At 56.7% G+C, this 27,797-nt stretch overlaps 1 protein-coding gene across 3 annotated transcripts; it reads right to left on the reverse strand.

The window, feature by feature from the left end:
• Positions 1-1,157: 1,157 nt before the first annotated feature.
• Positions 1,158-18,072, reverse strand: MLXIPL (MLX interacting protein like). 3 transcript variants are annotated; one of them, XM_038759624.1, is made up of 17 exons: positions 17,702-18,072; positions 13,250-13,356; positions 12,943-13,025; positions 12,544-12,633; positions 12,258-12,302; positions 11,860-12,052; positions 9,954-10,034; positions 6,872-7,026; positions 6,265-6,766; positions 5,273-5,337; positions 4,904-5,042; positions 4,605-4,726; positions 3,740-3,859; positions 3,513-3,640; positions 2,131-2,254; positions 1,875-2,004; positions 1,158-1,373 (listed from the first exon to the last, which is right to left on the reverse strand). In XM_038759624.1, exons 1-17 carry the CDS (start codon positions 18,070-18,072, stop codon positions 1,255-1,257), a joined length of 2,574 nt encoding a protein of 857 aa, XP_038615552.1. In that variant the 3' UTR covers positions 1,158-1,254. The 3 variants fall into 3 exon arrangements, with proteins under 3 accessions (XP_038615552.1, XP_038615551.1, XP_038615553.1); XM_038759623.1 differs by having other exon boundaries at positions 1,875-1,999; positions 2,120-2,254; XM_038759625.1 differs by lacking the exon at positions 1,158-1,373 and having other exon boundaries at positions 1,911-2,004; positions 2,120-2,254.
• Between the last annotated feature and the right edge of the window lie 9,725 nt (positions 18,073-27,797).

Here is a 27,797-nt window from a genome sequence, read left to right on the forward strand (position 1 = left end):
CAAGAGGCATCCCAAGTGGAAGGCCAGTCACCTGCCCCCAACCATCCTCCCCAAGCCAACTGGTGAGGATCTGCCAGTGGACGGACACCCCCTCCCAATCTCTTGAACTGGGCTGGATTTCCCCCTCCGCCCCCCGACCCTTCCCCTTCCTGCCTCCACCCATGGCCAGCAGACTGTGGTCCCAGAGATCTCCCTCCCTCCGAGAGAGCCCACAGGATCTTAGAGGAGGCCATCCCATTCCAGGCTCTGGCTTGACCCCATCTTATCTACCCCAGTGCTTAGTACAGTGCCAAGCACATGATAAGTGCTTATTGTACTCTCTCAAGCACTTAGAATAATGCTCTGCACCTTGTAAGCGCTCAATAAATACCGTTGATTGACTGTGGGTCATTCAAGCACTTTGGTTCCTCTCCCAGCACACCGTAGGTGCTCCAGATATACTAGTGATTGCTGGATCGCTCGGGGCTTCCCCTCCAGGCCCTGTTCTCCTTGCCACCCCCAGCCCTAGCAGGGAGAAGGCCCTAAGGAAGGCCCAATCCCACCTCCGACAGCCCTGCAGTGGACAACGCACACTGAGGTTCAGAACAACACTTTCCCTTTATGCAACACGAATTCTTTAAAACAATCACACTCACATCAGCTCCCTCCCACCCTTCCTCCAGGTGTCCATGGCCCCGGCTGTCCTCCCACAGCCCAGGGGCTGACCGGGTCCCTCTCCTGAGCCCCCGGGTCAGGGCACCAGTCAGACTCTCCTCCCCCTGCCATTCTGTGACCTTGGCGCTCCTGTCCTTTCTGCCACACTATCCTGGCAGAGGGCAATGCCAGAAAAGGCTCAGGAGTGGGCAGGTCTCCCAGGCTGATGCTTGGCTCCTCCGGCCTCACCCCAAATCCTCTAGCCTTCCCCCTTTTGGGCCCTGGGCCTGTACACCCCACTTCAGGCCTTGGCAGTCCTAGCTGTGGTTCGGTCTCTTCTGTGCCTGCCCCCCCGGACCAGATACTGGACAGGCCTTGGGGCTGAGGAGGGAGACTCCCACTGGAAGCCGCCAAGCCAGGGGAAACTAGTTAATTCCCCCTAACTCACCCCCAGCCCCAGTCCCGACTCCCTATCCTCAGGGCGGGCGGGAGGCTGGCCTTGGGCACGGGACTCCATAGAGCTGGAGGCTGGGCCCCCGGCAGGCGTTCGACAATTTTGGCGGACCGATGGTCAGACGGACGGTCAGCTGCGGAGGCCCGGGGCACGGCGGGCAGCCTCCCCTAGCTGGTGCCGCCCAGGGCTCTGGTGGCCACGGCCTGAGCGGCCTGCTCCGGGACGCGGGCTGGGTCCGTCAGAATGCAGGTGGAGGTGCTCAGCTGGCGGAGGGAGCTCAGGACGGCTGGGGGGACGGGACGATGCACCATTGGTGTTGCCCACCATCCCACCCCCTCCTCACGGTGCTGGAGGCAGTGGAGTCCCCATGGGGCTCAGCACCTCACCGCTGGGGACCCAGGGGACCGGGCCTCTCCCCAAGGAGGGAGCACAGCTGGGGAAGGGCAAGGGAGAAGGAAGAAAGGAAGAGGAACATTGGGATTGGCGGGAAGAGGAGAACAGGAGGGGACCAGAAGGCTGCAGAAGAAGGAGGGGCAGAGAGGAGAGGTGGGAGGAGGGGAAAAGGTTGGGCAGGGACAGGGCTCGGTGAAGTTGGACAGGGCAGGGACGGGGCTGGGAGAGTGCTTTGCAGACAGTAAGCGCTCAATAAATACAACTGAATGAGTTCAGAGGAAGAGTTGGGCAGGGGTTGGGCTGGATGAAGTTGGATGGGGCTGGAGCTGGGCAGGGCTGGGTGGAGCTGGGCAGGGGTGGGCAGGGCTAGGGTGGGGGCGATGAGGTTCCGTACCGGGGCGCAGCGCGGGGAGGGAACAGTGTTGGTCCAGCCAGGCGAGGGAGGTGTGCCGCAGGCTGTGTTCGCTGGCCGTGGACACCATCCCGTTGAAGGACTCGAACAGCGGGCGGATCAAGATGCTGAACTAGGTCCACCGTCAAGGAATGAGGTACCGCACCCTCCCCGCGTGCCTCCCCTGACCCGCCCCAGTACACACCCTTGCCCACTGCGCAGGGCCCCGTGTGTCCCTGTTGGGATACGAGGAGGATACGAGCCAGAACTTCCAGTTCTGCAGCGTGCGGGCACGAACGTAGGCGTCGAACATGTCCCGCATCTGGTGGAAGCGCTGGTGGGTGATGGGCACTCCTGTGGCCGGCAGCTGCTGCTGGCACAAGCTGGCGGGGGGCGGGGGACGAACATGGGGAGGGGGTCAGGGGGCTCAGACGGGCTCCCTGGGCAGTGAAGGCGCCCTGGTGGAGGTGGTGTCTCTGTGGGCTGTGTGGCATTTGTTAAGCACTTACTACCTGACAAGCACTGTTCTAAGCACTGGGGTATATCCAAGGTAATCAGGTTGTCCCACGGGGGGCTCCCAGTCTTCATCCCCATTTTACAGATGAGGAAACTGAGGCAGAGAAGTGAAGTGACTTGCCCAAGGTCACACAGCAGACAGGTGGCAGAGTCAGTATTAGAACCCATGTCCTGTGACTTCCAAGCCCGTGCTCTTGCCTCTAGGCCATGCTGCTTCTCGGAGGGCTTATTGAGCGCTTACTGTGACCCTAGCACTGTACTAAGCGCTGGGATAGGACAATATAATAGAGTTAGTTGGTAGACATGATGCCCGCCCACAAGGAACTGTGCCACATGGTTACCTATTACTTTTGGATAATTTTGATTAAGGGGATGATGACTGGATGTTGGTAATTAGCGAGTAACCGGCTGTCTTTGGAGTAGAGAGGAAATTCCTATACCCTAATCTGCAAGCTCGAGAAATTATTCCAGTGAGTAAAGGAAGTGACCATTAATTAGGGGGGGGTCTGTGATTAATGGTCAGTCAGGAGGTCGATAATAATAATAGGGGCATTTGTTAAGCGCTTACTATCTGCCGGGCACTGTGCTAAGTGCTGGGGTGGATTCAAGCTAATCAGGTTGGACACAGTCCATATCCCACAAAGGGCTCACGGTCTTAAGCCCCATTTTACAGATGAGGTAGCTGAGGCACAGAAAAGTTAAGTGACTTGCCCAAGATCACACAGCAGACAAGCAGCAGAGCCAGGATTAGAACCAAGGTCCTTCTGAGTCCCAGGCCCCCAGGACAAATTAAAAATCAGAGCATGTTACTCCATCCTCATTTTGAAAATGGAAGTCTGGGCGCCAGCAACGCTCAACCATTCTCACCCTGGGGCTTATAGCAGCATCAAGTTTTTTGGGAGTTTTTTTATGGTATTTGTTAAGCGTTTGTGCCAGGCACTGTACTAAACGCTGGGGTAGATATGAGCTAATCGGGTGGAACAAAGGGTGTGCACATGTGTGACGACACCAGGAAAGGGGGGCATTTTCTCTGGGACCCTGCGGGATTGGGGTGTGTGTGTGGCGGGCCCCGCTCGCGCCCAGGCGGCCCCCATTCGCCCCCACCCCCACCCCAACGGATCCTACTTGATGTCCGCGTTGAGCTCCTCAATCTGGGCCCGGAGCCGCTGGACTTCCTCTTGCATGGCCGCCCGCTCTTGCTGCAGCATGCCGATGTACTCCGCCGTCTTCTGCAGGGTCGTGGCCTTGCTCACCTGGTGGTCGGGGTGGAGGTGGGGGCGGGGGCCGGGGCCGGTGGGCCTCCGCCCGGCCCCCCCAACTTCCCCGGCCCGGGCCCGGCCCGAGCGGCTCACCTTGAGGCCGGGCTGGCTGTTCAACGTGCTCACCAGGCCGTGCAGCGTGTCGAAGCCCAGCTTGATGTTGAACCGGCGCTTCTGCTCGGCCGAGATGTGAGTGATGCGGCGGCTCTCCGTCTGGGGTGCGGGGGAGGGTGGCGGGGGGCGGCAGGAGGAGGGAGTCAACGCCCACCCACAGATCATCATCATCAGAATGAGAACAGTGCTCAGTGCTTAGAACAGTGCTTGGCACATAGTAAGCGCTTAATAAATGCCATCATTATTATTATTATTAATAAGAATATTTATACTCTATTACTCTAGATAATTTGTTACTCTATTTCATTAATGATGTGTATATATAGTAATGATAATAATTGTGGTATTGGTTAAGCGCTTACTATGTGCCAGGCACTGGACTAAGTACTGGGCTCTGTACAGATCAGGGCGGGCGGGCCGGGGCCAGAGGACGGGGAAGCAAAGCCCCACTGGGTGGGGAGGGCAAGGGTGGGCAAGGAGACAGCATGGCTACAGGAAAGAGCCCTGCTCTGGATGCTAGAAACCCCCCCCCCAACCCCCACATGTTACCATCATGTACTTCCCAAGCGCTTAGTACAGAGCTCTGCACACAGTAAGCACTCAATAAATACGATTGAATGAATGAATGAATGAAACCCACCCTGCTGTATGACTCTGGGCAAGTCACAACCTCTGGGCCACAGTTTCCTCATCCGAAAGATGGAGATAAGACACTTTCCTTCCCTCTAAATGCGGGATGGGGCTGTGTCCTAATGCTTAGCACACCGTACGGGGCTAACAAATGCCACCGGCATCGTTATTATTATGAGGAGAGGGTAGGGGTGGAGGGGGAGACAAGACCCACCTTGTTGCTCTCTGGCCGCCCTAGGCTGAATGCGGGGTGAGGGGGGGAGAGGCCAGCGCCCGGCCCCACGCCGGTCAAGGGGGGCAGCGGGGACAGCTCTCCAGATGGCCGCCGCTCACCACCTGCAGCAGAGACGGGTGGGCTCGGGAGAGCCAAAAGGGGGCCGGCCCCCTCCCCGGTCCCTTCAGGTCGTCACCCTTTTTGGATTCCTGGGTCACCCCCTCCTCTCCCATCCACTACCCCTCCCGTTCCCCCCTGCCAACTCTGCTCCTGTCTTCCCCCAGAGTCCGGCCACTGACCACTGGTGGAGGGGGGTGACAGGCGCTCTGCTTTGGGGACCAGCAGGGATCTGGTGGGGGGCAGGGACGTCAGGGCCTGGGGGGGGCGAGGCGCTGCCAGCCGGGGGAAGAATTCACAGAACTCAGGGGCTCTGACCTGCTGCAGAGAAAGGTCAGGGGAAAGACAGCTGGGGGTCAGGAAGGGAAGAGGGTGCCATGCTGGGGCTTCTGACCCATCCCTACATCACCCCCCAGGAGCCCTCCGACACTCCCACTGTGAACCCCGCCCCTTCGCCTCCCCTGTCCTCCTCTCCCTCCGTCCCAAACCCTGACAACCCTGGAGACCTCCAACGTGTCCCGTCCGTCCCCCCCGCCCCCCCTCCCCATTACCGGGGAGCCCGGAGGCCCCAGCGCAGTGCAGAGGGCAGGCGGCTCCAGACTTGGCTCCGGCTTCGCTGCGGTACCAAGGAAAGCCGAGTGACTGAGGAGTGTGGACACCGAAGGCCTCAACCTCAACCCTCTCCTCTCCACCCACCCAACTTCAGCTCTCTCCTCTCCACTATCCTCTCCTCCCCCCACCCAAATTCAGCTCTCTCCTCCCTCCAACCCAACCCCTCTCTTCCCCACTAACCCCTCCTCCCTTCCATGCGGCCTCAGGCTGGGACCCAGTCCAGGTGGCAGGGACAGCCCTCCATGGCTCCCCTGATTCATTCATTCAATTGTATTTATTGAGCACTTACTGTGTACAGAGCACTGTACTAAGCGCTTGGGAAGTACAAGTTGGCAACATATAGAGACGGTCCCTACCCAACAGCGGGCTCACAGTCTAGAAGGAATCCCCTGATTCCTGACTTCCCTTCCGATGCCCGCAGGCTCAGAAGAGAGGCTGCCCCATTTCCATGGCCCTGGGACTCCCAACAGCCTCTGCTCCCTTTTGGGATGAACTGACTCCCAACAGCCTCTGCTCCCTTTTGGGAAGAACTCAGTGGCATCGTTAGGCCTTCCCAACTTTTAGAACGTAAGGAAAATCACCACTGTGGCCACTGCAGCTGTGACTTTTGTGACTCTTGGTCTGAGCCATGAGTAGGGGCTCGAAATTCTGATACAATTGTATTCATCCTCACCCCTGTCTTTCCCCATTTTTCCTGCTGCGTCTATCATCAAGTCCTCTCTACCCCGCTCTTTGATTGTCAGTCCCTTGGGTCAATATTTCATCCGGGGACTTCTTTCCCAGTGCTCCCTACAGTGCTTTGCACACAGTAGGCCTACTGCTACTACCACTCACTACCCAGTCATGCCCTCCCCCATCACCCCGCTCCCACAGCTTGAACCCCCCCGACAAAATCTTCCCATCTCCCCCACTCTGATGCCAAGTTCCTTACCGGCTGTGAGCAGCTGAGTGAGGCAGGGATTGGGGCCCGCGGGGAGGGGGCTGGGATGCTGCGGTGGTGGACTGGGCCTCCGTCCCCGGGGGCTGGGCACTTTGGTTCTGGGCTGGGCCCCGAGGGGCATGGAGAAGTGGGGGCCACTGGGAGGGGGCAGGTAACCCAGAGGCAGGGCCAGGAGCTCCATGGGGTAGGGGGGCTCTAGAGGGCACGAGGGGAAGCCCGGAGGAGGGGGCAGAGGAGGGGCCGCTCCGGAGGGAGCCGAGCCGGGGAAGGGGAACTTGGTCCGAGGGAGCGGGTACAGGAGGGGGTCCTCCTGGCTCCCCGCGGGTGGGGCCTGGGGAATGAAGGGGTTCGTCGGGCCGGGCTCCAGGCCGGTCCCCTTGGCCAGGCTGGGGAGGAGCGGAGGGGGTCTGGCCTTGGGGTCAGGGGGCAGGAGGAATTCGGGACTCAGGAAAGCACTGGGAGACTCCAGCGGGGCTGGGCAAGTGGTCCGGGCCTGAAACAGATGGACAGAAGGTGGAACCCCTGGGGCCCAGCAACCTCCCCCCACACCCCATCCTAATATCACAGCCCCGGTGGTCCCCCGGCCGGCGCGGCTCACCTGCAGGCGGCTTCCAGGTGAGAGAGGCATCTCAGAGGGGGCAGCGGCGGGGAGCCCCGGGGGGTCTCCGAACAGGGGCTCGGTTGAGGGGTTGAAGCCGGGAGCTGCTGGGAAGCCACTGGGGGTCGAGGGGGGCCGGTAGTTGGTGAAGAAATCTGGCACAGAGAGGGGACGGGGGATGTGCAGTTGGTGGGGGAGGAAAGGAGTGGGTCAGAGCCCGGGCACGATGGGGAGAGGGAGAAATTTGGCTACGGCAAGGAGGTGGGTGCCTACATCTCTCCGCCCCTGCCCCCTAGTCCTGGAGTTGGGGAGAGGTCTCCTGAGCCATCCCTGAAGGGGTTTGGGGCCCGGGGGCGGGGGGGGGGTGGCGGGGAAGGGAGGCACCCCTAGGGCTCTGGGCCTGGTCGGGGGGATTGTGAAACTCTGGGAGTTTCTGTCTCACTCACTGGGGAAGCAGGAGGGGTGGCACAGCGGGAGGGAGAGGGCGAAGGACCGGCCAGGACCCCAGGCCGGGGTCAAGACATGGGTGTGCCGGGTGCGGGGACCATTACAGGCACAGGGTTGGGAGAGGGGGCTCGGTCCACCCCTCCCACTCCTCGGCTGCTAGCTGTCAGGATGATGGGGACCGGGAGGCCAGAGGGCAGGAAGCAGGATGGAAAGGCCTGGTCCTAGAAGGGAGGGGGCCGGGAGGCCCAGGAAACGCCCCTGCCATTGTCTCCCCCCCACCCAGATGCCTGACTCCACCCCCACCCCCCCCAGCCTCCTTCTTGGGTCTGTCCCTAGGCCCTCTGCTCCCCAAACCCAGGACCCACAGTATCAGACTCTCCTTAGGGAAAGGGGAGGCTGAGCTGGGGTAGGGGGTCGGGGGACTGAGACCCACGGGGCCGATGGGGAAACCACAAGGGAGCAGCCTGATGGCCACGGCGGGGTCGGAGGTCTGGAGGTCGGGCTGCCCAGAGAGAGGGTCCTGCTGGGGGCCGGGGCAGGGAAGGGTTGGGTAAGTCAGAGTCTATTCTGGTTTGGGGAAGCGGCTGCCTTCAGGCTGTGGCTGACCACATCCCCTGCTTCCCGACGCCCCAGCCCCCCACCCTTCTCCCTTCAAGAACGCCCCTTCCCCCCAACAACACACACACATACACAAAAACGCACACACCCAGAGTCTTCCTTTCACCTTTCCTCAACCCCGGGCCTTTTGGCCTGGCCGGCCGCTGCCCCGGCCCCTGTCCCAAGCCGGCCCGTGGACTCCACCCTTCACCAAATCCTGGCCTTCTTGGGCACTGAGGGCCCAGGGTATATTCACGTCTGTTGTACTGTACTCTCCCAAGCGCTTAGGACAGTGCTCAGCACACAGTAGGCGCTCAGTAAATATGGTCGATCGATTGGGTCTTCAGCCCTCTCAAACTCCTTCCTCCCCTCAGGACTGGAGCTGGAGACCCTCCCCCTTCCCCAGTCAGGGGGGTGACAGGCTTCCTCTCCACATCCAGGATGCCCACTCCTCCCAGCTAGGAGACACCGTGCGGGCCGGCATCCAGGGTGGCTCTGAGTTCAAGGCTATGATCCGTCAATCGATCAATTAGTGGTATTTATTGAGAGCCCCGGGGGCAGACTACTGTCTTAAGCGCTTGGGGGAAAACAATAAAGTTGATTAGAAACGTTCCCAGTCCACAAGTCTGTCTGTCAAATTGTCCTCTCCCAAGCACTTACTACAGTGCTCTGCACACACTAAGCTCGGTAAGTACGATTGACCAACTGAAACAGTGGCTGTAACTAGGTGTCATTATTTCCGTGTAAATTCCTGAGCGTGTCAGTAATGGTGTAAATCCATAGGTGTATCAGGAAATGTGTATGTAAGTAGGCATGTTTCTGTGGTTTGCAGGGGTAAATCATTGCGGGGGCAATAATCGTAGTTGTGACGGTGGCTTTGTCGGCCCACATGTGTGATAATGACAGTGTGTGTCAATCCTGTGATGGTGTGTGTGTAAGTCTGAGGGTGGGCTTATTATACTCTCCCAAGTGCTCTGCACACTATAAGAGATCAACTGTCGGCCCCCTGTAAACATCCATTTATACTGACGGTGACATAAAATGTGAATAAATCTAAGGGTGGCCCAAGTTACCACATGAATAAATCTGTATAAATCTAAACGGGATCGTGTGCGTAAAGCCGAGTGGGTGATGATGACCGCATGTGTAAATCTGCATCAGTCTGAGTGTGACCGTGTGTAAATTGGAGTCCGTGTGGATGACCATAAGGGGAAATCTGAGTGTGACCGTTTTTGTATAAATCTGTGTGAGACAATAACAGAGCGGGTAGATCCAAATGTGTAAGTCTGACTGTGGGTTGGTGACTGGATGGCCTCTGCCCGTCCATTCTGCCCCTTGCCCCCTCTCCTCCTCCGGTTCCCCCTCCAAAGAGCCCCAAGAGCACCGAGGGGCCCGGGAGACCGAGGGATCCGGGACCACCCCCCTTCCCGTCTGGGAGCCAGGTCCAGTTCTTCCAAGGGGAGCCCAGAGCCCCTGCCCCGTCCCCCGCCCAGGCTGACCTTTTCCACCACCCCGAGAGCCCCCCGGATTCCTCCTCGTTTCTACATAGCAGCCCTAAACCCCTTTCCTTCTCCCACCCTCCCAACGCTTCCTGACACCCCCCTTCCCAACACACGCACAACACTCCCTCTCAAGCGGTGGTCTCCTGGCCCATCCCCTGCCTGGGACCCCTCTGAGGGGGTGGGGGGGGGGTGTGGAAGTCTGGGGGTGTGGACATCACTGGTCCTACCTGCAGCCAGGACGCCCCCGCGTAGCCAGGGCCAGGCCGCCTGCTCCCCCGGCGCTGCCATGGCCCCTTGTGGCCCGGGCAGCCCCCCAACCCAAGGCCCAGAGCCGGGGGCGGGACCGGGGGGGTGGGGTGGGGGGCGGTTCCTCATTCCCACCCCCTTCACCCTAAGGGCCTATAAGAAAACACCCTCTGGCCCTTCCTCTCCGGCCCTTGGAGGGGGCGGGGGGGCGGGGATGAGGCCTGGGGGTGGCCTGAAGACCCTAAAGATGCCCCAACAGCCCCCTCGCCCCCGGGGCCTGGTCCCCCTACCCGAGATGTCCATGAGGTCATCCAGGCTGGGCTGCAGAGGGGTCAGGTCCGGCTGGATCATGTCAGCGTTGCCCAGGTAAGCTGGACGGGACCGGACCCAAGGCCCACGGAACCGGCGGGGGAAGACGGAGGAGAGGAGGGGTACAGGATAAGCTCCTTGTGGGCAGGGAATGGGGCTGTTTATTGTTGCAGTGTCCTCTCCCCGGCGCTCGGTTCAGTGCTCTACACCCAGGGAGTGCTCAATAAATACCACCGATGGATAGTCCCGTGCCACCCACTCCCCAGCGCCGACGGCAGGACCATCCCATCCCATCCACCCCGGGAATTTAGCCCGCCGCCGACCCCGGGCCTCCCCATAATAAGAATAATAATAGTGATGGCATTTGTTGAGCACTATGTGCGAAGCACTAATCTAAGCGCTGGGGGCGGGGGGAGTGTGGCTCAGTGGAAGGAGCACGGGCTTTGGAGTCAGAGGTTATGGGTTCAAATTCCGGCTCCGCCAATCGTCAGCTGTGTGACTTTGGACAAGTCACTTCACTTCTCTGGGCCTCAGTTCCCTCATCTGTAAAATGGGGATGAAGACTGTGAGCCTTCCGTAGGACAACCTGATCACCTTGTAACCTCCTCAGTGCTTAGAACAGTGCTTGGCCTATAGTAAGCACTTAATAAATGCCATTATTATTATTATATAAGGTGATCAGGTTGTCCCGCATGGGGCTCACAGTCTTCATCCCCATTTTACAGATGAGGTCACAGAGGTTCAGGGAAGTGAAGAGAGTTCACAGCTGACAAGGGGCAGAGCCGGGATTAGAACCCATGACCTCTGACTCCCAAGCCCGGGCTCTTTCCACGGAGCCACGCTGCTTCTCTGCCATCTCTCGCCGGCTCAATCCGGACCCCCGGGGGTCGCGCCCGCAGAGACCTTCCCTCCTCCACCGCTATGCTTCAGGAGAAGGGGTGGCGGGGGGTGGGGAAACAACGCCCCCAAATTGGGGACCGGCTGTGGGGCCAAGCAAAGTGACTTGGTGGAAAGAGCTCGGGCTTGGGAGTCAGAGGTCGTGGGTTCTAATCCCGACTCCCCCATTTGTCAGCTGTGTGACTTTGGGCAAGTCACTTCTCGGTGCCTTAGTTTCTTCATCTGGAAAATGGGGATGAAGACTGTGAGCCCCACGTGGGACAACCTGATCACCTTCTAACCTCCCCAGCGCTTACTTAGAACAGTGTTTGGCATATAATAAGTGCTTAATAAATGCCCTCATTATTATTATTATACAAGGTGATCAGGTTGTCCCGCGTGGGGCTCACAGTCTTCATCCCCATTTTCCAGATGAGGTCACAGAGGTTCAGAGACGTGAAAAGAGTTCACAGCCGACAAGGGGCGGGGCCGGGATTAGAACCCATGACCTCGGACTCCCACGCCCGGGCCCTTTCCACGGAGCCACGCTGCTTCTCTGCCATCTCTCGCCTGCTCAATCCGGGCCCGCGGGGGTCGCGCCCGCAGAGACCCCCCCTCCTCCACCGCGATGTTTCGGGAGAAGGGGCGGCGGGGGGTGGGGAAGCAACGCCCCCAAATTGGGGACCGGCTGGGGGCCAAGCAGCGTGGCTTGGTGGAAAGAGCTAGGGCTTGGGAGTCAGAGGTCGTGGGTTCTAATCCCGACTCCCCCATTTGTCAGCTGTGTGACTTTGGGCAAGTCACTTCTCGGTGCCTTAGTTTCTTCATCTGGAAAATGGGGATGAAGACTGTGGGCCCCACGTGGAACAATCTGACCACCTTGTATGCACCAGCGCTTAGAACAGTGCTTGGCACATAGTAAGCGCTGAACAGATACCATTATTATTAGGCAGAGATAGAAAGGTGGTGTCCCCCCCACCCCCGAGGTGGGGGGGTGTCTTTGGGGAGACGCACCATCTTCGGGGGGCAGCGGGGCGGGGAGTTGGGTCATGGTGAACAGGGTGTCCGAGATGTCCGACAGGAAGGAGTCCAGGTCGAGCAGCTGCCCCCCCCGGGGCTCCTCCTTGGCCCCCCCCAGCAGGACGGGCACCACGCTGGAGAAGAGCTGCTGGCACCACCGCTCCGGGGGAGGCCAGACCCCCTCGGCCTGGGGGGCACAGGACACCCCTCGGTCCGGCCGTCGGCCCTCTCTCACCCCCCGCCCGGCCCACGTTGGTCGCTTGGCCCGCGGGCCGATCCCCCCTCCCCAATTCCGTGCCCACCTCACCCCCTGGCCGCCCCCTGGCCCACCCCCAGCTCCCCTCTGCCCTGGAGGAGTCCGGGGGTCTTTCTTCCCCACCCCCAACACCCACCTGCCTGGGCCCCAACACGTCCCCATCTCTGCTGGGCTTTCGGAGCTGCAGTGGGGGGCACACAGGGCATCGCACGTCACCCCCTGTCTCCCACACACCCCAACCCCTTACCCACCTTGGGCACCTGGACCCCCCTCCCCAACCCCCGGCATAGGCTGCCTAAGCCCACCAGGTGGCGCCCTTGCCCCGGGCCCAGCTCTGCCTGCAGGAGAATTGGGGGTGGGGGGCAGGTTTGGGGGGGGGGGGCGGGCAGGTCCAGGAGCTCAGGGGCCCGGGCCCCGCTGACCCGTTTCTTGTAGTAAATCCGCCACTTGTGATATTCGCGCATCACCACCTCGATCCGCCGTTTCCAGTAGTTTCCCTCCAGGACCACTGCCTGGGGAGAGGGGAGGGGGGCTCTGAGAACCCGAGCTTGTTACCCACGCCCCCCGACAGGCGCCAGCTCCTCACCGCCCCCTCCCCCGATTCCCAGAGCATCCTCTAGCGTTTAGTGACCCCGGCTCCCAAGCAGCAGGAGATCTCGGTGGAGTCGGGCAAACACTGGGGCAATCACGAGGGGACTGGGGTTGGGACTCCGTCCACCCCCCAGGCCATGGCTGGGGGGAGGATCCGGTGGGGGGCAACGAGAAGGGACTCTGGGGGAAAGGGGCACCCAGAGGGTGGGGGGAGGCGGGTAGGAATCTACCTCTGGCTTGCGATGCTCGTCGGCTTCAGAGCCCTGCAGGGGAGTCACGAAGCCACAGACTGGACTCTTCCTCCGCTCCACATCTGTGGCAGGAGGGGACCAAAGTTTCGCCCTTCTCTGCTCCCCGTGGCTCCCCCAGTAACCCCTACATCCTGGATGTGTTAAGACCCCCTTCCCTCTCTCCACTCCTCCATGGACGTGTCCCGTCCCCCCCAGGATGGACCAAACCAGGGTCCCACCGCTCCCTAGGATGGGCCAGCCCCTCCCCTCCATCTCCCAGGGTTGGGGCAGTCCCTCCCTGACTCACACTGGATGTACCAGGCCCTCCAGATTGCATTGTTGAGGCGGATTTTGTCCCGGCAGAGGAGCTTCAGGCCCTTGAAATTTTTCCACTTGGGAGACACCAACTTCCCACTGCGGAGAGACGGAGAGAAGGAAGAAGGGGACGGGCGGGCGGGATGGAAAGGGGCCAGGTTGGGGGGAGGTTACAGAGAAGAGAGAAGCAGAGTGGAGTTGAGAAGCAGGGTCCGAGGGGACAAAGAACTAGATCAAAGGAACCGGTGGGCACAGCGGCAAACAGATTCTCTGCAGGGGACGGATGGGAGGGGGGTGGACGGCAGAGAAGACGCTTGGAGATCCTCAGTGGAGGCATTCCCTCCCCCAAATCCATGCTCCTCTCCCCAGCTCCCCCAAATAGTCCTTCACCCCATCTATAATCTGCCTGGGCTACTCTGTTTGCTCAGCAACAGCTGGTGGAAGGAGGGGGCTGCCTGGAAGGCCTCATTACCCTAACACAGTGCACACAGACGCAGTTGCCCTTCCTCACCCACTTCCAAACAAACACCATCTGGGAAGAAATAGCCTCTTCCCGGCCCCTCTCCTGGAGGCTTAGCTTCCCCAGAGGTCCTTGACGGACCTGCTGAGAGTCTGAGTTCCCAATGCTGCCTTCTGGTTGTCGCCCCCACCCCCAGACCTTCCTCCCCACCCCCACCATACAGGTTCCGGTCGCGGATAACGTGGCTTACAGCTCTCCCCACTTGCACGGTCACGGGAGAGAGCGAGGGCATGTGGGAAGCTAATGCAGGATAGGAGCCCAAATGGTGCGGTGGGGTGAGGTTTCATCACGCCCCCACTCATTTGTCCAGGTAGGGGAAAGAAGCTGGGAAAATGGATGTTGTTCAACGGACCCTCCTCAAGTGGTCATAAATAATAATAATAATAGAAACTGTAGGATGTGTTAAGTGCTTACTGTGTGCCAAGCGCTATGCTAGCCATTGAGATAGATACAAGTTAATCAGCTTGGATACCGTCCCTGTCCCACAAGGAGCTCATAGTCTAAATAGGAGGGAGAGTAGGTATCGAGTTCCCAACTTACCGGAAACGGAGGTCCGGAGAAGTGAAGTGAGTTGCCCGGAGTCCACTACAGATTCATTTTGAAATTCTGGAGCCCGGAAATCCCTTCCCCCAGGAGAAGAGTAAGGAGGACCCCCGCTGTTGTTCACTCTCAATCAATGGTATTTACGGAGCGTTTACTATGTGCAGAGCACTGTACTGAATGCTTGGTATTACTATGTGCAGAGCACTGTACTGAATGCTTGGTAGAGTACGATACCACAGAGCTGGCAGACGCGTTCCCTGCCCACAATGAGCTTAGCATCTAGAGACTCCCCTGACGCTTAAGGAAGCAGAGCCGCCCCATCTGAAAGTGGGACAGAGCCGCCCTCCAGAAATTTGGAGTTCCAGCAGCTTCTAGGGCCACTGCAGCAGGGGCTAGAGGAGAGAGAGTCTGGGGTCCTCAGAGGTGGAAGCCCCTGTCCCCCTTCACAGTCACAATCTTCCTGCTTTCCTAGTGGGCCCTGAGCTTCTACAGAGATGCTCCCCCATCCCGGGACCCAGCCTGCCCCTGTCCTGGAGTTTATCTGAGAATGTTGTTGGGTAGGGACTGTCTCTACATGTCGTCAAACTTGTGCTTCCCAAGCTCTTAGTATAGTGCTCTGCACACAGTAAGTGCTCAATAAATATGATTGAATGAATGAATGTCTGCGTGATGGGGGGGTGGGGGTGGAGTGAGGCCTGTAGCAAGGAAGCATCAGGCAGGGGGTGGGATAGCAGCGTGCCCTAGTGGATAGAGCCCGGGGCCCGGGAATCAGAAGGACCTGACTTCTAATCCTGACTTCGCCGCGTGACTTGGGCAAGTCACTTCACTTCTCTGCACCTCAGTGACCTCATCTGCAAAATGGGGATTAAGACTGTGATCCCTGTGTGGGAGAGGGATTATGTCCAACGTGATGAACTCGTATCTACCTCAGCGCTTAGAACAGTGCTTGGCACATAGGAAGCGCTTAACGAGTACCGTCATTCATTGTACCTTGACCCCACTCTGGTGCCGGGGGTGGCGGGGAGGTGGCGGCTCCGGCGGAATCCAGGGGCTTGGCTCTGGATCTCGGGGGTGGGGGCAGTTTGAACTTTCCACATTGGGGCCGGCTAGCTGGCCGCCGAAGGGACAGATTGAGTTGCAACATGACCCGGGCCCGGGGCCAGCACATGTGGGCCAAGGTTACCCACCGGCGCCCCGGCCAATGGGCTCCCAGCGCCCGTGGCCACGACACTGACTCCCTCTCTCCCCTTCCCTGCATTTCAGCCCCGGAGGGGGGCAGGACTGGGTGTCCCCAGGTACCAGCCCAGGGTCGGGGGGAGGGGACCCAGGGGTGGGGGGCAGCAGATCTGGGAGGAGAACGGAGGAAAGGGAGCGTGTTTGCAGAGAAAGGATCAAGGTCGGCTGGTTCCCCCGCCACGTCTCCTCGGACTCCCGGTAGATAATTTATCCCGATTCCTGAGCTGCTCTTTGGCCCCGAGGGGACTTTGCTTGGCAGTCAGGCGGCCTGCCAGGACCCCGAACTCAGAGCCACCTTGAGCCTGAGAGGGGGTGAGAGCCCCCCCGCCCCCGCCCACTCCCTCGGAGCTGGTCCCAAAGTCTGGGGGAGGAATCCACGCGAAGGAGGGGCCCGGTCTGTCCCTGTCTGGGCCCCAGCCTGCCAGAGAACCCGAAGTGGGCGGTGAGGGGGGAAGGGGGCAAAGGAGTCCGAGGTCCCTGCCTGGCCTGGTCCTGCCCAGCAGTTGTGCTAGGTCCCTCAGCAAACTCCCCCGCCCCACCGAGGCTGCCCCATGATAGACAGTGGTCTCCTCCCACCACCTCAGCCCCTCTGGTCCAGTCGGGCCTCCTGGACCGCAGGCCCTCTGGTCCAGCCCGGCCTTCCAGCCCACGGCCCCTCTGCTTCAGTTCAGCCACCCAGGCCGCAGGCCCGACCTGGGGAATCCACTCTAGGGGTGGGGTGCGGAGCGGGAAGGCCGAAGGTTCCTGGAGGAAGGGTTTTTGGTTTCCCCTCTCTCCAGCCGCCGTGCTGGATCTCAAGGGTCAGCCCTGGGGAGGGGTCCAGGGGTCCAATATGCAACCCCCCAGAGTGTGCCCCTGCCCGCATTAGCCTGGGACCAGCACAGAGGAGTTCTGCAGAGCCGAGGGGATGGGATATGGCATCTGCAGAGGGGGAGGGTGGGGATGGAGACCCCTAGGGTCTCTGCATAGGGTCATTCATTCATTCATTCAATCGTATTTATTGAGCGCTTACTGTGTGCAGAGCACTGTACTAAGCGCTTGGGAAGTCCAAGTTGGCAACATCTAGAGACGGTCCCTACCCAACAGCAGGCTCACAGTCTAGGGTCGTGGGGTCTAAGGGGCTGTAGGGGGTGGGGGAGGAGATGGGTCTGAAGGTCTGGAGGGGAGGTTTGAAGAGGTGAGAGTGAGACTATCGGGGACAGTGATCCTGGAGTCTATTTGTGAAGGGATCTGGAGGCGGGGCAGAAGTCTGGAGATTGAGGGTTCAGGGGTCGGTCTGGGATGGGAATCAAGGGAATCGATGGGAATCAAGGGTCTGGGATGGGAATCAGAAGCAGCGTGGCTCAGTGGGAAGATCACGGGCTTTGGAGTCAAAAGTCAGGGGTTCAAATACCGGCTCTGCCAAGTGTCAGCTGTGGGACTTGGGCAAGTCATTTAACTTCTCTGTGCCTCAGTTACCTCATCTGTAAAATGGGGATTAAGACTGTGATCCCCCCGTGGGACAACCTGATCACCTTGTAACCTCTCCAGCGCTTGGAACAGTGCTTTGCACAGAGTAAGCGCTTAATAAATGCCATCATCATCATCATCATTATTGTTATTAAGGGGACCTCCAGTTTGCCTGAACAGGATAAATGTCAGAGGGCCTGGGGTCTGTCTGGATTAGGTTTGGGGGGTGGGGTCTGTCTGGGATGAGGGTCAGGGTATGGGGAGAGGGTTCTGTCAGGATTGCAGGGTTGGGAATCTTAGGGTACTTTGGGGGGCCTTGGGGGTCTGTCTGGATGGGGGGGGGGTCTGTCTGTGGTGAGGGTTAAGGGGTTGGGGCCTGTCTGCATTTCAGGATTGGTAGTCTGAGGGCCTGCCAGGGGTCCTGGGGGCTGCCTGTCTATGGTGAGGGTCAGGGCGTTGGGGTTGGTCTGGATTGGGGGAATCTCGGGATCTGTCTGTTGGGGGTCCGTCCGGATCGGGGGTGTCCGGGATCCTGGGGTCTGCCCGTGGTGAGGGTCGGGCTGCGGGGACCGGGGGAGAGGTCTCCCAGGGGCCGTCTGGATTGGGCGCGGGCTGGGGTCCGTCAGTGGTGAGGGTGTACAGGTCAGTCTGGGTTGGGGGCGGGGGGGGGGGTCCCCGGGGCGCAGCCCCTCTCACCTGTAGGCCAAACTCATGCAGTCGAAGAGGCGGGTGAGGGTGGGGTCGATGGTGGGCGGGCCGCCGTCCCCGGGGGCCGGGGGGCCCCGCCGCCCCCGCCCCCGCCCCCGCCGCCGGCCGCCCCGGGGCAGGGCGTCGCTGTGCGGGGAGGACACCATGAAGTGGCCGCTGTGGATCACCTGGCAGCGGACCGGGGGGCCCGGCCCGGGACCGGGACCCTCACCCTCCCAGTCCGAGTCCGAGTCCGCCTCCGCCGGGGGCCCCGGCACCGAACGCCGGACCGACAGGCCCCCGGACGGGCCCCCGGACGGGCCCCCGGTCAGACCCCCGGACAGGCCCCCGGACAGGCCCCCGGTCAGACCCCCGGCCATCGTCGCCCCGGCCCGCCGGGCCCGCCGTCCAGCTCCGGCCACCGGTGCCCATTAGCTTAGCCCCGCCCCCAGACCAGCCCCCGGCCCCGACCCCCGCACGGGGGTCCCGCCCCGAGGGCGGGGCCCCCGGGGGCATCTAGGGGCACCACCTGCTGGGGGGGCAGGACCGGCTAGGGGGGTGGGCAGGACCGGCTGGGGGGGCAGGACCAACTTGGAGGGGGTCAGGACCGGCTGAGGAGGTGTCAGGATCGGCTGGGGGATCACGACCTGCTTGGGGGGGGGGGGGGGGGATCAGAATCGGCTGGGGGTCAGGACCGGCTGGGGGTCAGGACCAGCTTGGGGGGGAGGTCAGGACCAGCTAGAGGGTCAGAACCGGCTGGGGGGGTCATCACGACCTGCTGGTGAGTCAGGAGCGGCTGGGGGTCAGGAGCGGCTGGAGGGTCAGGACCGGCTGCGAGGGTCAGGACCGGCTGGGGGGTCACGACCTGATGGGGGTCAGGACCGGCTGGGGGGGTCAGGACCAGCTTGGGGTGGGTCAGGGCTGGCCGGGGGTCACGACATGCTGGGGGTCGTCACGACCGGCTGGGGGTCAGGACCAACTTGGGGGGGGGGTCAGAACCGGCTGGGGGGTCACGACCTGCTGGGAGGGGTCAAGACCAGCTTGACCACCTTATGTTGCCAACTTGTACTTCCCAAGCGCTTAGTACAGTGCTCTGCACATAGTAAGCGCTCAATAAATACGATTGATTGATTGATTGATTGGGGCGGGGGGTCAAGACCGGCTTGGGGGGGTCAGGACCGGCTTGGGGGGGGTCAGGACCGGCTGGGGGGCGGGGATCACGACCTGCTGGTGAGTCAGGACCGGCTTGGGGGTGAGGACCGGCTGGGGGAGGGTCAGGACCGGCTGGGGGTCGGGACCTGCTCGGGGGGTCGCGGCCCCGCGCGAGCCGGGACCATTAGCATAATTTCTGGGTCGGGGGTGCAGGGGCGGGGTCTCCGGGAAAGGGCGGAGGACAAGGGCAGTGCGGGGGGGGGCCTCTCTGGGAGGGAAGTTGTTGGCCACATCGGGGTCCGTGGGTGGGGCGGGTCGCCCCACTTTCCTCTCCCAACGACCCCTAAAGGGGCGCAGAACGGGGGTGCGGGGACTACGGAGGAGACCCCCCCGCCCCCCTCCATCCCCCTTGCAGTTGCTCAGGATAATTCGTGTTTGGCCTTGCGATCCCAAGAAGCAAAGGGGAATCGTGCGCTCGCCTTCATTGCCAAAGGGCAGGGACCCTCCCAGGGGCTAGAAAGTCCGGACCCGGCCGTAATTAATTCGAGCAGGCTCTAGGGCAGATCTCACCCGGCCCGGCCTGTTGATTATATAGGATTTGGGACTGGTTTTAAAGGTGGGGTGGGATTTGGGAGTTTGAGATTGTCAGCAAAGAGTTTGATTTAAAGTTTGCCAGGCCACCTGCTCTTCCTCCTCCCCTGGAAAGGATTTTTATTTTTAATGGTATCTGTTAAGTGCTTACTATGTGCCAGTCATTGTACTGAGCACTGGGATAGATAGAAGACAGGTTGGAGACAATCCATGTCCCACATCAATCAATCAATCGTATTTATTGAGCGCTTACTGTGTGCAGAGCACTGTACTAAGCGCTTGGGAAGTACAAGTTGGCAACATATAGAGACGGTCCCTACCCAACAGTGCGCTCACAGTCTAGAAGATGAGGCTCACACTCAATCCCCACTTTACAGATGAGGTAACTGAAGCACAGAGAGGTTGTGACTCACCCAGGGTCACACAGCAAAGTGGCAAAGCCCGGGATTAGAACCCAGGTCCTTCTGATTCCCGGGCCCGTGCTCTATTAGGCCACGCTGCTTCTCTATCTTGACCTGTGAGAGTGTGTATGTTGTGGGTGTGACGCAAAGGGTTTAGTGGAGAGAGCACGGCTTGGGACTCAGAAGTCATGGGTTCTAATCCCGGCTCTGCCCCTTGTCTGCTGTGTGATTTGGGGCAAGTCACTTAACTTCTCGGTGCTTCAGTTACCTCATCTGTAAAATGGGAATTAAGACTGTGAGCCCCACATGGGACAACCTGATTACCTTGTATCTACCCCAGGGCTTAGAACAGTGTTTAGCACATCAATCAATCAATCAATCTTATTTATTGAGCGCTTACTATGTGCAGAGCACTGTACTAAGCGCTTGGGAAGTACCAATTGGCATCACATAGAGACAGTCCCTACCCAACAGTGGGCTCACAGTCTAAAAGGGGGAGACAGAGAACAGAACCAAACATACCAACAAAATAAAATAAGTAGGATAGAAATGTACAAGTAAAATAAATAAATAAATAGATAAATAGAGTAATAAATATGTACAACCATATATACATATATACAGGTGCTGTGGGGAAGGGAAGGAGGTAAGACGGGAGGATGGAGAGGGGGACGAGGGGGAGAGGAAAGAAGGGGCTCAGTCTGGGAAGGCCTCCTGGAGGAGGTGAGCTCTCAGCAGGGCCTTGAAGGGAGGAAGAGAGCTAGCTTGGCGGAGGGGCAGAGGGAGGGCATTCCAGGCCCGGGGGATGACGTAGGCCGGGGGTCGATGGCGGGACAGGCGAGAGCGAGGTACAGTGAGGAGATTAGTGGTGGAGGAGCGGAGGGTGCGGGCTGGGCAGTAGAAGGAGAGAAGGGAGGTGAGGTAGGAGGGGGCGAGGTGATGGACAGCCTTGAAGCCTAGGGTGAGGAGTTTCTGCCTGATGCGCAGATTGATCGGTAGCCATTGGAGGTTTTTGAGGAGGGGAGTAATATGTCCAGAGCGTTTCTGGACAAAGATAATCCGGGCAGCAGCATGAAGTATGGATTGAAGTGGAGAGAGACACGAGGATGGGAGATCAGAGAGAAGGCTAGTGCAGTAGTCCAGACGGGATAGGATGAGAGCTTGAATTAGCAGGGTAGCGGTTTGGATGGAGAGGAAAGGGCGGATCTTGGCAATGTTGCGGAGCTGAGACCGGCAGGTTTTGGTGACGGCTTGGATGTGAGGGGCGAATGAGAGAGCGGAGTCGAGGATGACACCAAGGTTGCGGGCTTGTGAGATGGGAAGGATGGTAGTGCCGTCAACAGAGATGGGAAAGTCAGGGAGAGGACAAGGTTTGGGAGGGAAGACAAGGAGCTCAGTCTTCGACATGTTGAGCTTTAGGTGGCGGGCGGACATCCAGATGGAGATGTCCTGAAGGCAGGAGGAGATGCGAGCCTGGAGGGAGGGGGAGAGAGCAGGGGCAGAGATGTAGATCTGGGTGTCATCAGCGTAGAGATGATAGTTGAAGCCGTGGGAGCGAATGAGGTCACCAAGGGCTTAACAAAAACCATCATTATTATCATTATAGGGAGGAGTGTGTGTGTTTCAGGGCATCCATGTAGGTGTGTGTGTGTGAATAAATGTCTTTGCCGTAAGGGTGCTATGTGTGAGAGCGTCATATTACGTGTGTTTACCGTTTTGTAGTAAAAGTGTTTAGTAATAGCCTTTATTAAGCACTTACTCTATACCACGATTAGTATTATGATTATTAGCACTGTACTATACTAAGCTCTGGAAAAGAATACAAGTGGGAATCAGACATGGTCTCTGTCCCTTGCAGAGCTCACAATCTGAGTTTACGGAAAAAGCAGCATGGCTTAGTGGAAAGAGCACAAACCTGGGAATCAGCAGACCTGGGTGCTAATCCCAGCACGTACCTGCTAGAAGACCTTGGGCAATTCACTTAACTTCTCAGGGCCTCAGTTCCCTCATCTGCAGAATGGGGATCCAGTATCTGTTCTCCCTCCTACTTACACTGTGAGCCCTATGTGAGATCTGACTATTTTGTATCCACTCCAGTGCTTAGTAGAGTGCTGGGCACATAGTAAGTGTTCAACAAATACCACAATTATTATAATCAGGGCACATAGTAAGTGTATACCACAATTATTATTATCATTTAAGATAGACAAATGAGGAGTGACGAAACATCAAAACACAGCAGGATAGTACGTTAGGATTGTGTACGCATGAGTGTTGAAGTGGCAGGTTTATTGTACTGGGAGAGGGAGGGTGGAAAGTGAAGAGTTTGGGGGAGGGAGGAGAGGAGGGGGGTCCCTGCTAGTGTCTGACCCACTGAGGGGTTTGAGGAGTGGGAACAGCAGGATCCATGGGAGAAAGGAATGGAATCAATCATATCAATTGATTAATCAATCATCTGTAAAATGGGGATAAGAGTATGAGCCCCACTTGGGCCAGGAACCGTGTCCGACCTGATCAACTTGTATCTATCTCCAGTGCTTAGAACAGTGCTTGGTACTTAGGAAGTATTTAACAAGTACTATAATAGTAATAATAATAATAATTATTATTATTATTTATTAAGCACTTACCATGTGCAGATCACTGTACTAAACACTGGGAAAGAGTACGCAGATGGGAATTAGAACTCTTCGGATGATTCTTAGAATCCACTCCTTTCCCTGTGCCTCTGACCCCATCCCTTCTCCCCTCTCAAAAACACTCCTCTGTTTCGCTCTTGCTTTCAAATCACTTTCGTCCATCTCCTTCCCCTTCGAATTCACCAGAGCCCAGGTCTTCCTCCTATCTAAAAAGCCTGCTGTTGACCCCACGGCTCCAATCAATCAATCAATCAATCCATCGTGTTTTGCCTCAGCTCCCTCCTCTTACTCTGTCCAAACTCCTCGAATGCGCTGGCCACCTGCAGCCTCCCACTTCCTCTCTCCAACTCTCTTCCGGATCTGTTGCAGTCTGGACTCCGCATCCTTCTCTCTCCTGAGACTGCATTTGCCAAGATCTTCAGTGGCTTGATTCAATCGTCATTGCTTAGCAAATACCATCATTGATTTGGCTTTAAAGCCCTCAATCTCCTTGCCACTTCATACCTCACCTAACTACTCTCCTATTACAACCCAAGCTGCACTCTTTGCCCCTTTAATGCCAATCTTCTCACTGCACCTGAGTCTCGCCTATCCTGCGCCGACCCCTCGCCCACATCCTACCTCTGGCCTGGAACGCCCTCCCTCCCCAAATCCGACAGACAATGACTCTCCCCACCTTCAAAGCCTTATTGAGGGCCCATCTCCTCCAAGAGGCCTTCCCTGACTAAGTCCCCTTTCTTCTTCTCCCACTCCCTTCTGCATCGCCCTGATTTGCTCTCTTTGTTCATCCCCCCCTCCAGCTCCCAGCACTTATGTCCCTATCTGTCATCTATTTATATAATAATAATAATAATAATAATGGCATTTATTGGGCACTTACTATGTGCAAAGCACTGTTCTAAGCGCTGGGGAGGTTACAAGGTGATCAGCTTGTCCCACGGGGGGCTCACGGTCTTAATCCCCATTTTACAGATGAGGTAACTGAGGACCAGAGAAGCTAAGTGACTTGCCCAAAGTCACACAGCTGACAATTGGAGGGGCCAAGATTTGAACGCACGACCTCTGACTCCAAAGCCCGGGCTCTTTCCACTGAGCCACACTGCTTCTCTAGCTTGCTGTGTACATGTAAATAATGGCATTTATTAAGCACTTACTGTGTGCAAAGCACTGTATATTAATGTCTGTCTCCTCTCCTCTAGACTGGAATCTCTTTGGGGGCAGGGAATGTGTCTGTTGTAGCGTACCTTCCCAAGCTACACTTTTCATTCATTCATTCAGTCGTATTTATTGAGCACATACTGTGTGCAGAGCACTGTACTAAGCGCTTGGAAAGTACAATTTGGCAACAAATCCCCGTCCAGCAACGGGCTCACAGTTTAGAAGGGGGGAAATGGACAACAAAACAAAATGAAACAAGTAGGCTGGTATCAATAGCATCCATATTAATAAATAAATAGAATTATAGCTATATACACATCATTAATACATCACTATACTATACTATATATGTACACTATACTATTATTATTATTATTAAGTGCCGTCGAGTCGTTTCCTATTCTTAGCGACTCCGTGGATATACTTTCTCCAGAACGTCCTATCCTCTGCCATAATCTTCCTCCCCATTCCCCCTGCCCTACCTCCTTCCCCTCCCCACAGCACTTGTATATATATTTGTACAGATTTATTACTGTATTTATTTTACTGGTACATATTTACTATTCTATTTATTCTGTTAATGATGGGCATAGAGCTTTAATTCTATTTGTTCTGACGACTTTGACACCTGTCTACATGTTTTGTTTTGTTGTCCTTCTCCCCCTTCTAGACTGTGAGCCCGTTGTTGGGTAGGGACCGTCTCTATATGCTGCCGACTTGTACTTCCCAAGCGCTCAGTACAGTGCTCTGCACACAGTAAGCGCTCAATAAATACGACTGAATGAATGAATGAATAATCCGCAACCTTTCTAACAGTTGTTCCGTTATCGTTTTTATGGTTTCTATCCGTCCGGCTGCCGGCCTGCCTCGTCCTTGTTTTCTCTGGACTTTTCCTCGCATTAGTGTCTTCTCCGGAGAATTAGCCCTCCTGATGATTTGTCCCAAATATGCTCATCCAAGTCGAGTCATTTGGCCTTCCAAAGACCACTTTGGTTTAACTTGCTCCAAAATCCATTTGTTGGTCTTTCGGGCAGTCCGTGGGATTTGCAAAAGCCTTCTCCAACCCTACGTTTAGAAAGAATCGATGTTCTTTCTATCAATCAATCAATCGTATTTATTGAGCGCTTACTGTGTGCAGAGCACTGTACTAAGCGCTTGGGAAGTACAAGCTGGCAACATATAGAGACAGTCCCTACCCAACAGTGGGCTCACAGTCTAAAAGGGGGAGACAAAACCAAACATACTAACAAAATAAAATAAATAGAATAGATATGTACAAGTAAAATAAATAAATAGAGTAATAAATATGTACAAACACTGTCCAGCTTTCGGATCCATCCACTGCCCCTGGAAACCCCAGAGAGTTGACAGTTGGTATAATAATGATGACATTTATGATGGAGAAGCAGCGTGGCTCAATAATGATAGAGAAGCAGCGTGGCTCAGCGGCAAGAGCCCGGGCTTGGGAGTCAGGGGTCGTGGGTTCTAATCCCAGCTCTGCCACATGTCTGCTGTGTGACCTTGGGCAAGTCACTTCACTTCTCTGAGCCTCAGCTACCTCATCTGTAAAATGTGGATTAATAATAATAATGATAACAATAACAATGATACTTATTTTATTTTGTTGGTATGTTTGGTTCTGTTCTCTGTCTCCCCCTTTTAGACTGTGAGCCCACTGTTGGGTAGGGACTGTCTCTATGTGATGCCAATTTGTACTTCCCAAGCGCTTAGTACAGTGCTCTGCACATAGTAAGCGCTCAATAAATACGATTGATTGATTGATTGATTGATAACTCCCCCTCATCCCCCTCTCCATCCCCCATCTTACCTCCCTCCCTTCCCCACAGCACCTGTATATATGTATATATGTTTGTACATATTTTTTTACTCTATTTATTTATTTATTTAATTTATTTGTACATATCTGTTCTATTTATTTTATTTTGTTAGTATGTTTGGTTTTGTTCTCTGTCTCCGCCTTTTAGACTGTGAGCCCACTGTTGGGTAGGGACTGTCTCTATATGTTGCCAATTTGTACTTCCCAAGCGCTTAGTACAGTGCTCTGCACATAGTAAGCGCTCAATAAATACGATTGATGATGATGATGATGAACAATGGCATTTGTTAAGCGCTTACTATGTGCAAAGCACTGTGCTAAGCATTGGGGGGAATACAAGGTGATCAGGTTGTTCCACGTGGGGCTCACAGTCCCCATTTTACAGATGAGGGAACTGAGGCTCAGAGAAGTTAAGTGACTTGCCCAAGGTCACACAGCAGACATGTGGCGGAGCTGGGATTAGAAGCCATGACCTCTGACTCCCAAGCCCGGGCTCTTTCCACTGAGCCACGCTGCTTCTCTGTGATTATGAGTGTGAGCCCCATGTGGGAAACCTGATCACCTGTATCCCCCCCAGTGCTTAGAACAGTGCTTCGCACATAGTAAGCGCTTAACAAATGCCATTATTATTATTACTTATTAAGCGCATACTATGTGCCAAGCACTGTTCCAAGCGCAGGAGAGGTTACAAGGTGATCAGGTTGTCCCACGGGGGCTCACGGTCTTAATCCCCATTTTCCAGATGAGGTCACCGAGGCCCAGAGAAGTGAAGTGACTCGCCCAAAGTCACCCAGCTGACAATTGGTGGAGCCAGGATTCGAACCCACGACCTCTGACTCCCAAGCCCGGGCTCTTTCCACTGAGCCCGCGGCTTTGTATGCTACCCTCGACCCTCGGTAGAGTGCTTTACACCCAATACGCGCTCGGTCGGTACGATGGACCGGGGTAGAGGGCTGGGAGGAGCCCTGGAGGGGTTTTTCTTTTTTTGGGGGGGGGTGGGGGGGAAGGGTGAGCCACGAGAAGCAGCGTGGCTCAGTGGAAAGAGCCCGGGCTTGGGAGTCAGTGGTCATGGGTTCCAATCCCGGCTCCGCCAATTGTCAGCTGTGTGACTTTGGGCAAGTCACTTCACTTCTCTGGGCCTCAGTGACCTCATCTGGAAAATGGGGATGAAGATTGTGAGCCCCCCGTGGGACAACCTGATGACCTTGTAGCCTCCCCAACGCTTAGAACAGTGCTTGGCACATGTGAGCCCCTGTTGGGTAGGGACTGTCTCTATGTGGTGCCGACTTGTACTTCCCAAGCGCTTAGTACAGTGCTGTGCACACAGTAAGCGCTCAATAAATACGATTGATTGATTGATTGATAGTAAGAGGTCATGGGTTCTAATTCCGGCTCTGCCCATTGTCAGCTGCGTAACTTTGGGCAAGTGTCACTTTCATTCATTCATTCATCCATTCATTCACTCAATCAATCGTATTTATTGAGCGCTTACTGTGTGCAGAGCACTGAACTAAGCTCTTGGGAAGTACAACTTGGTAACATACAGAGATGGTCCCTACCCAACAAGGGGCTCACAGTCTAGAAGGGGGAGTCACTTCACTTCTCTGGGACTCAGTGACTGCATTTGTAAAATGGGGATGAAGACTGTGAGCCCCCTTTGGGACAACCTGATGGCCTTGTAACTTCCCTGGCGCTTAGAACAGCGCTTGGCACATAGTAAGCCCTTAATCAATATCATTATTATTATTATCATTATTATATACAGGTTACTTACTGTGTGCAGAGCACCACAGTACACAGTAATAGAAGCAGCCTGGCGCAGTAGAAAGGGCTCGGGCTTTGGAGTCAGTGGTCATGGGTTCAAATCCTGAGTCCACCAACTGTCAGCTGTGTGACTTTGGGCAAGCCACTTCACTTCTCTGGGCTTCAGTTACCGCATCTGTCAAATGGGGATGAAGACTGTGAGCGCCCCCTCGTGGGACAACCTGGTCACCTTGTAACCTCCCCAGCGCTTAGAACAGTGCTTTGCACAGAGTAAGCGCTCTAGACTGTGAGCCCACTGTTGGGTAGGGACTGTCTCTCTATGTTGCCAACTTGGACTTCCCAAGCGCTTAGTACAGTGCTCTGCACACAGTAAGCGCTCAATAAATACGATTGATTGATTGATTGATTATGTTTGGTTTTGTTCTCTGTCTCCCCCTTTTAGACTGCGAGCCCACTGTTGGGTAGGGACCGTCTCTCTATGTTGCCAACTTGTACTTCCCAAGCGCTTAGTACAGTGCTCTGCGCACAGTAAGCACTCCATAAATACGATTGATTGATTATGT

This window comes from Tachyglossus aculeatus, chromosome 17, assembly GCF_015852505.1.
Source record: "Tachyglossus aculeatus isolate mTacAcu1 chromosome 17, mTacAcu1.pri, whole genome shotgun sequence".
NCBI lineage: Eukaryota > Metazoa > Chordata > Mammalia > Monotremata > Tachyglossidae > Tachyglossus > Tachyglossus aculeatus.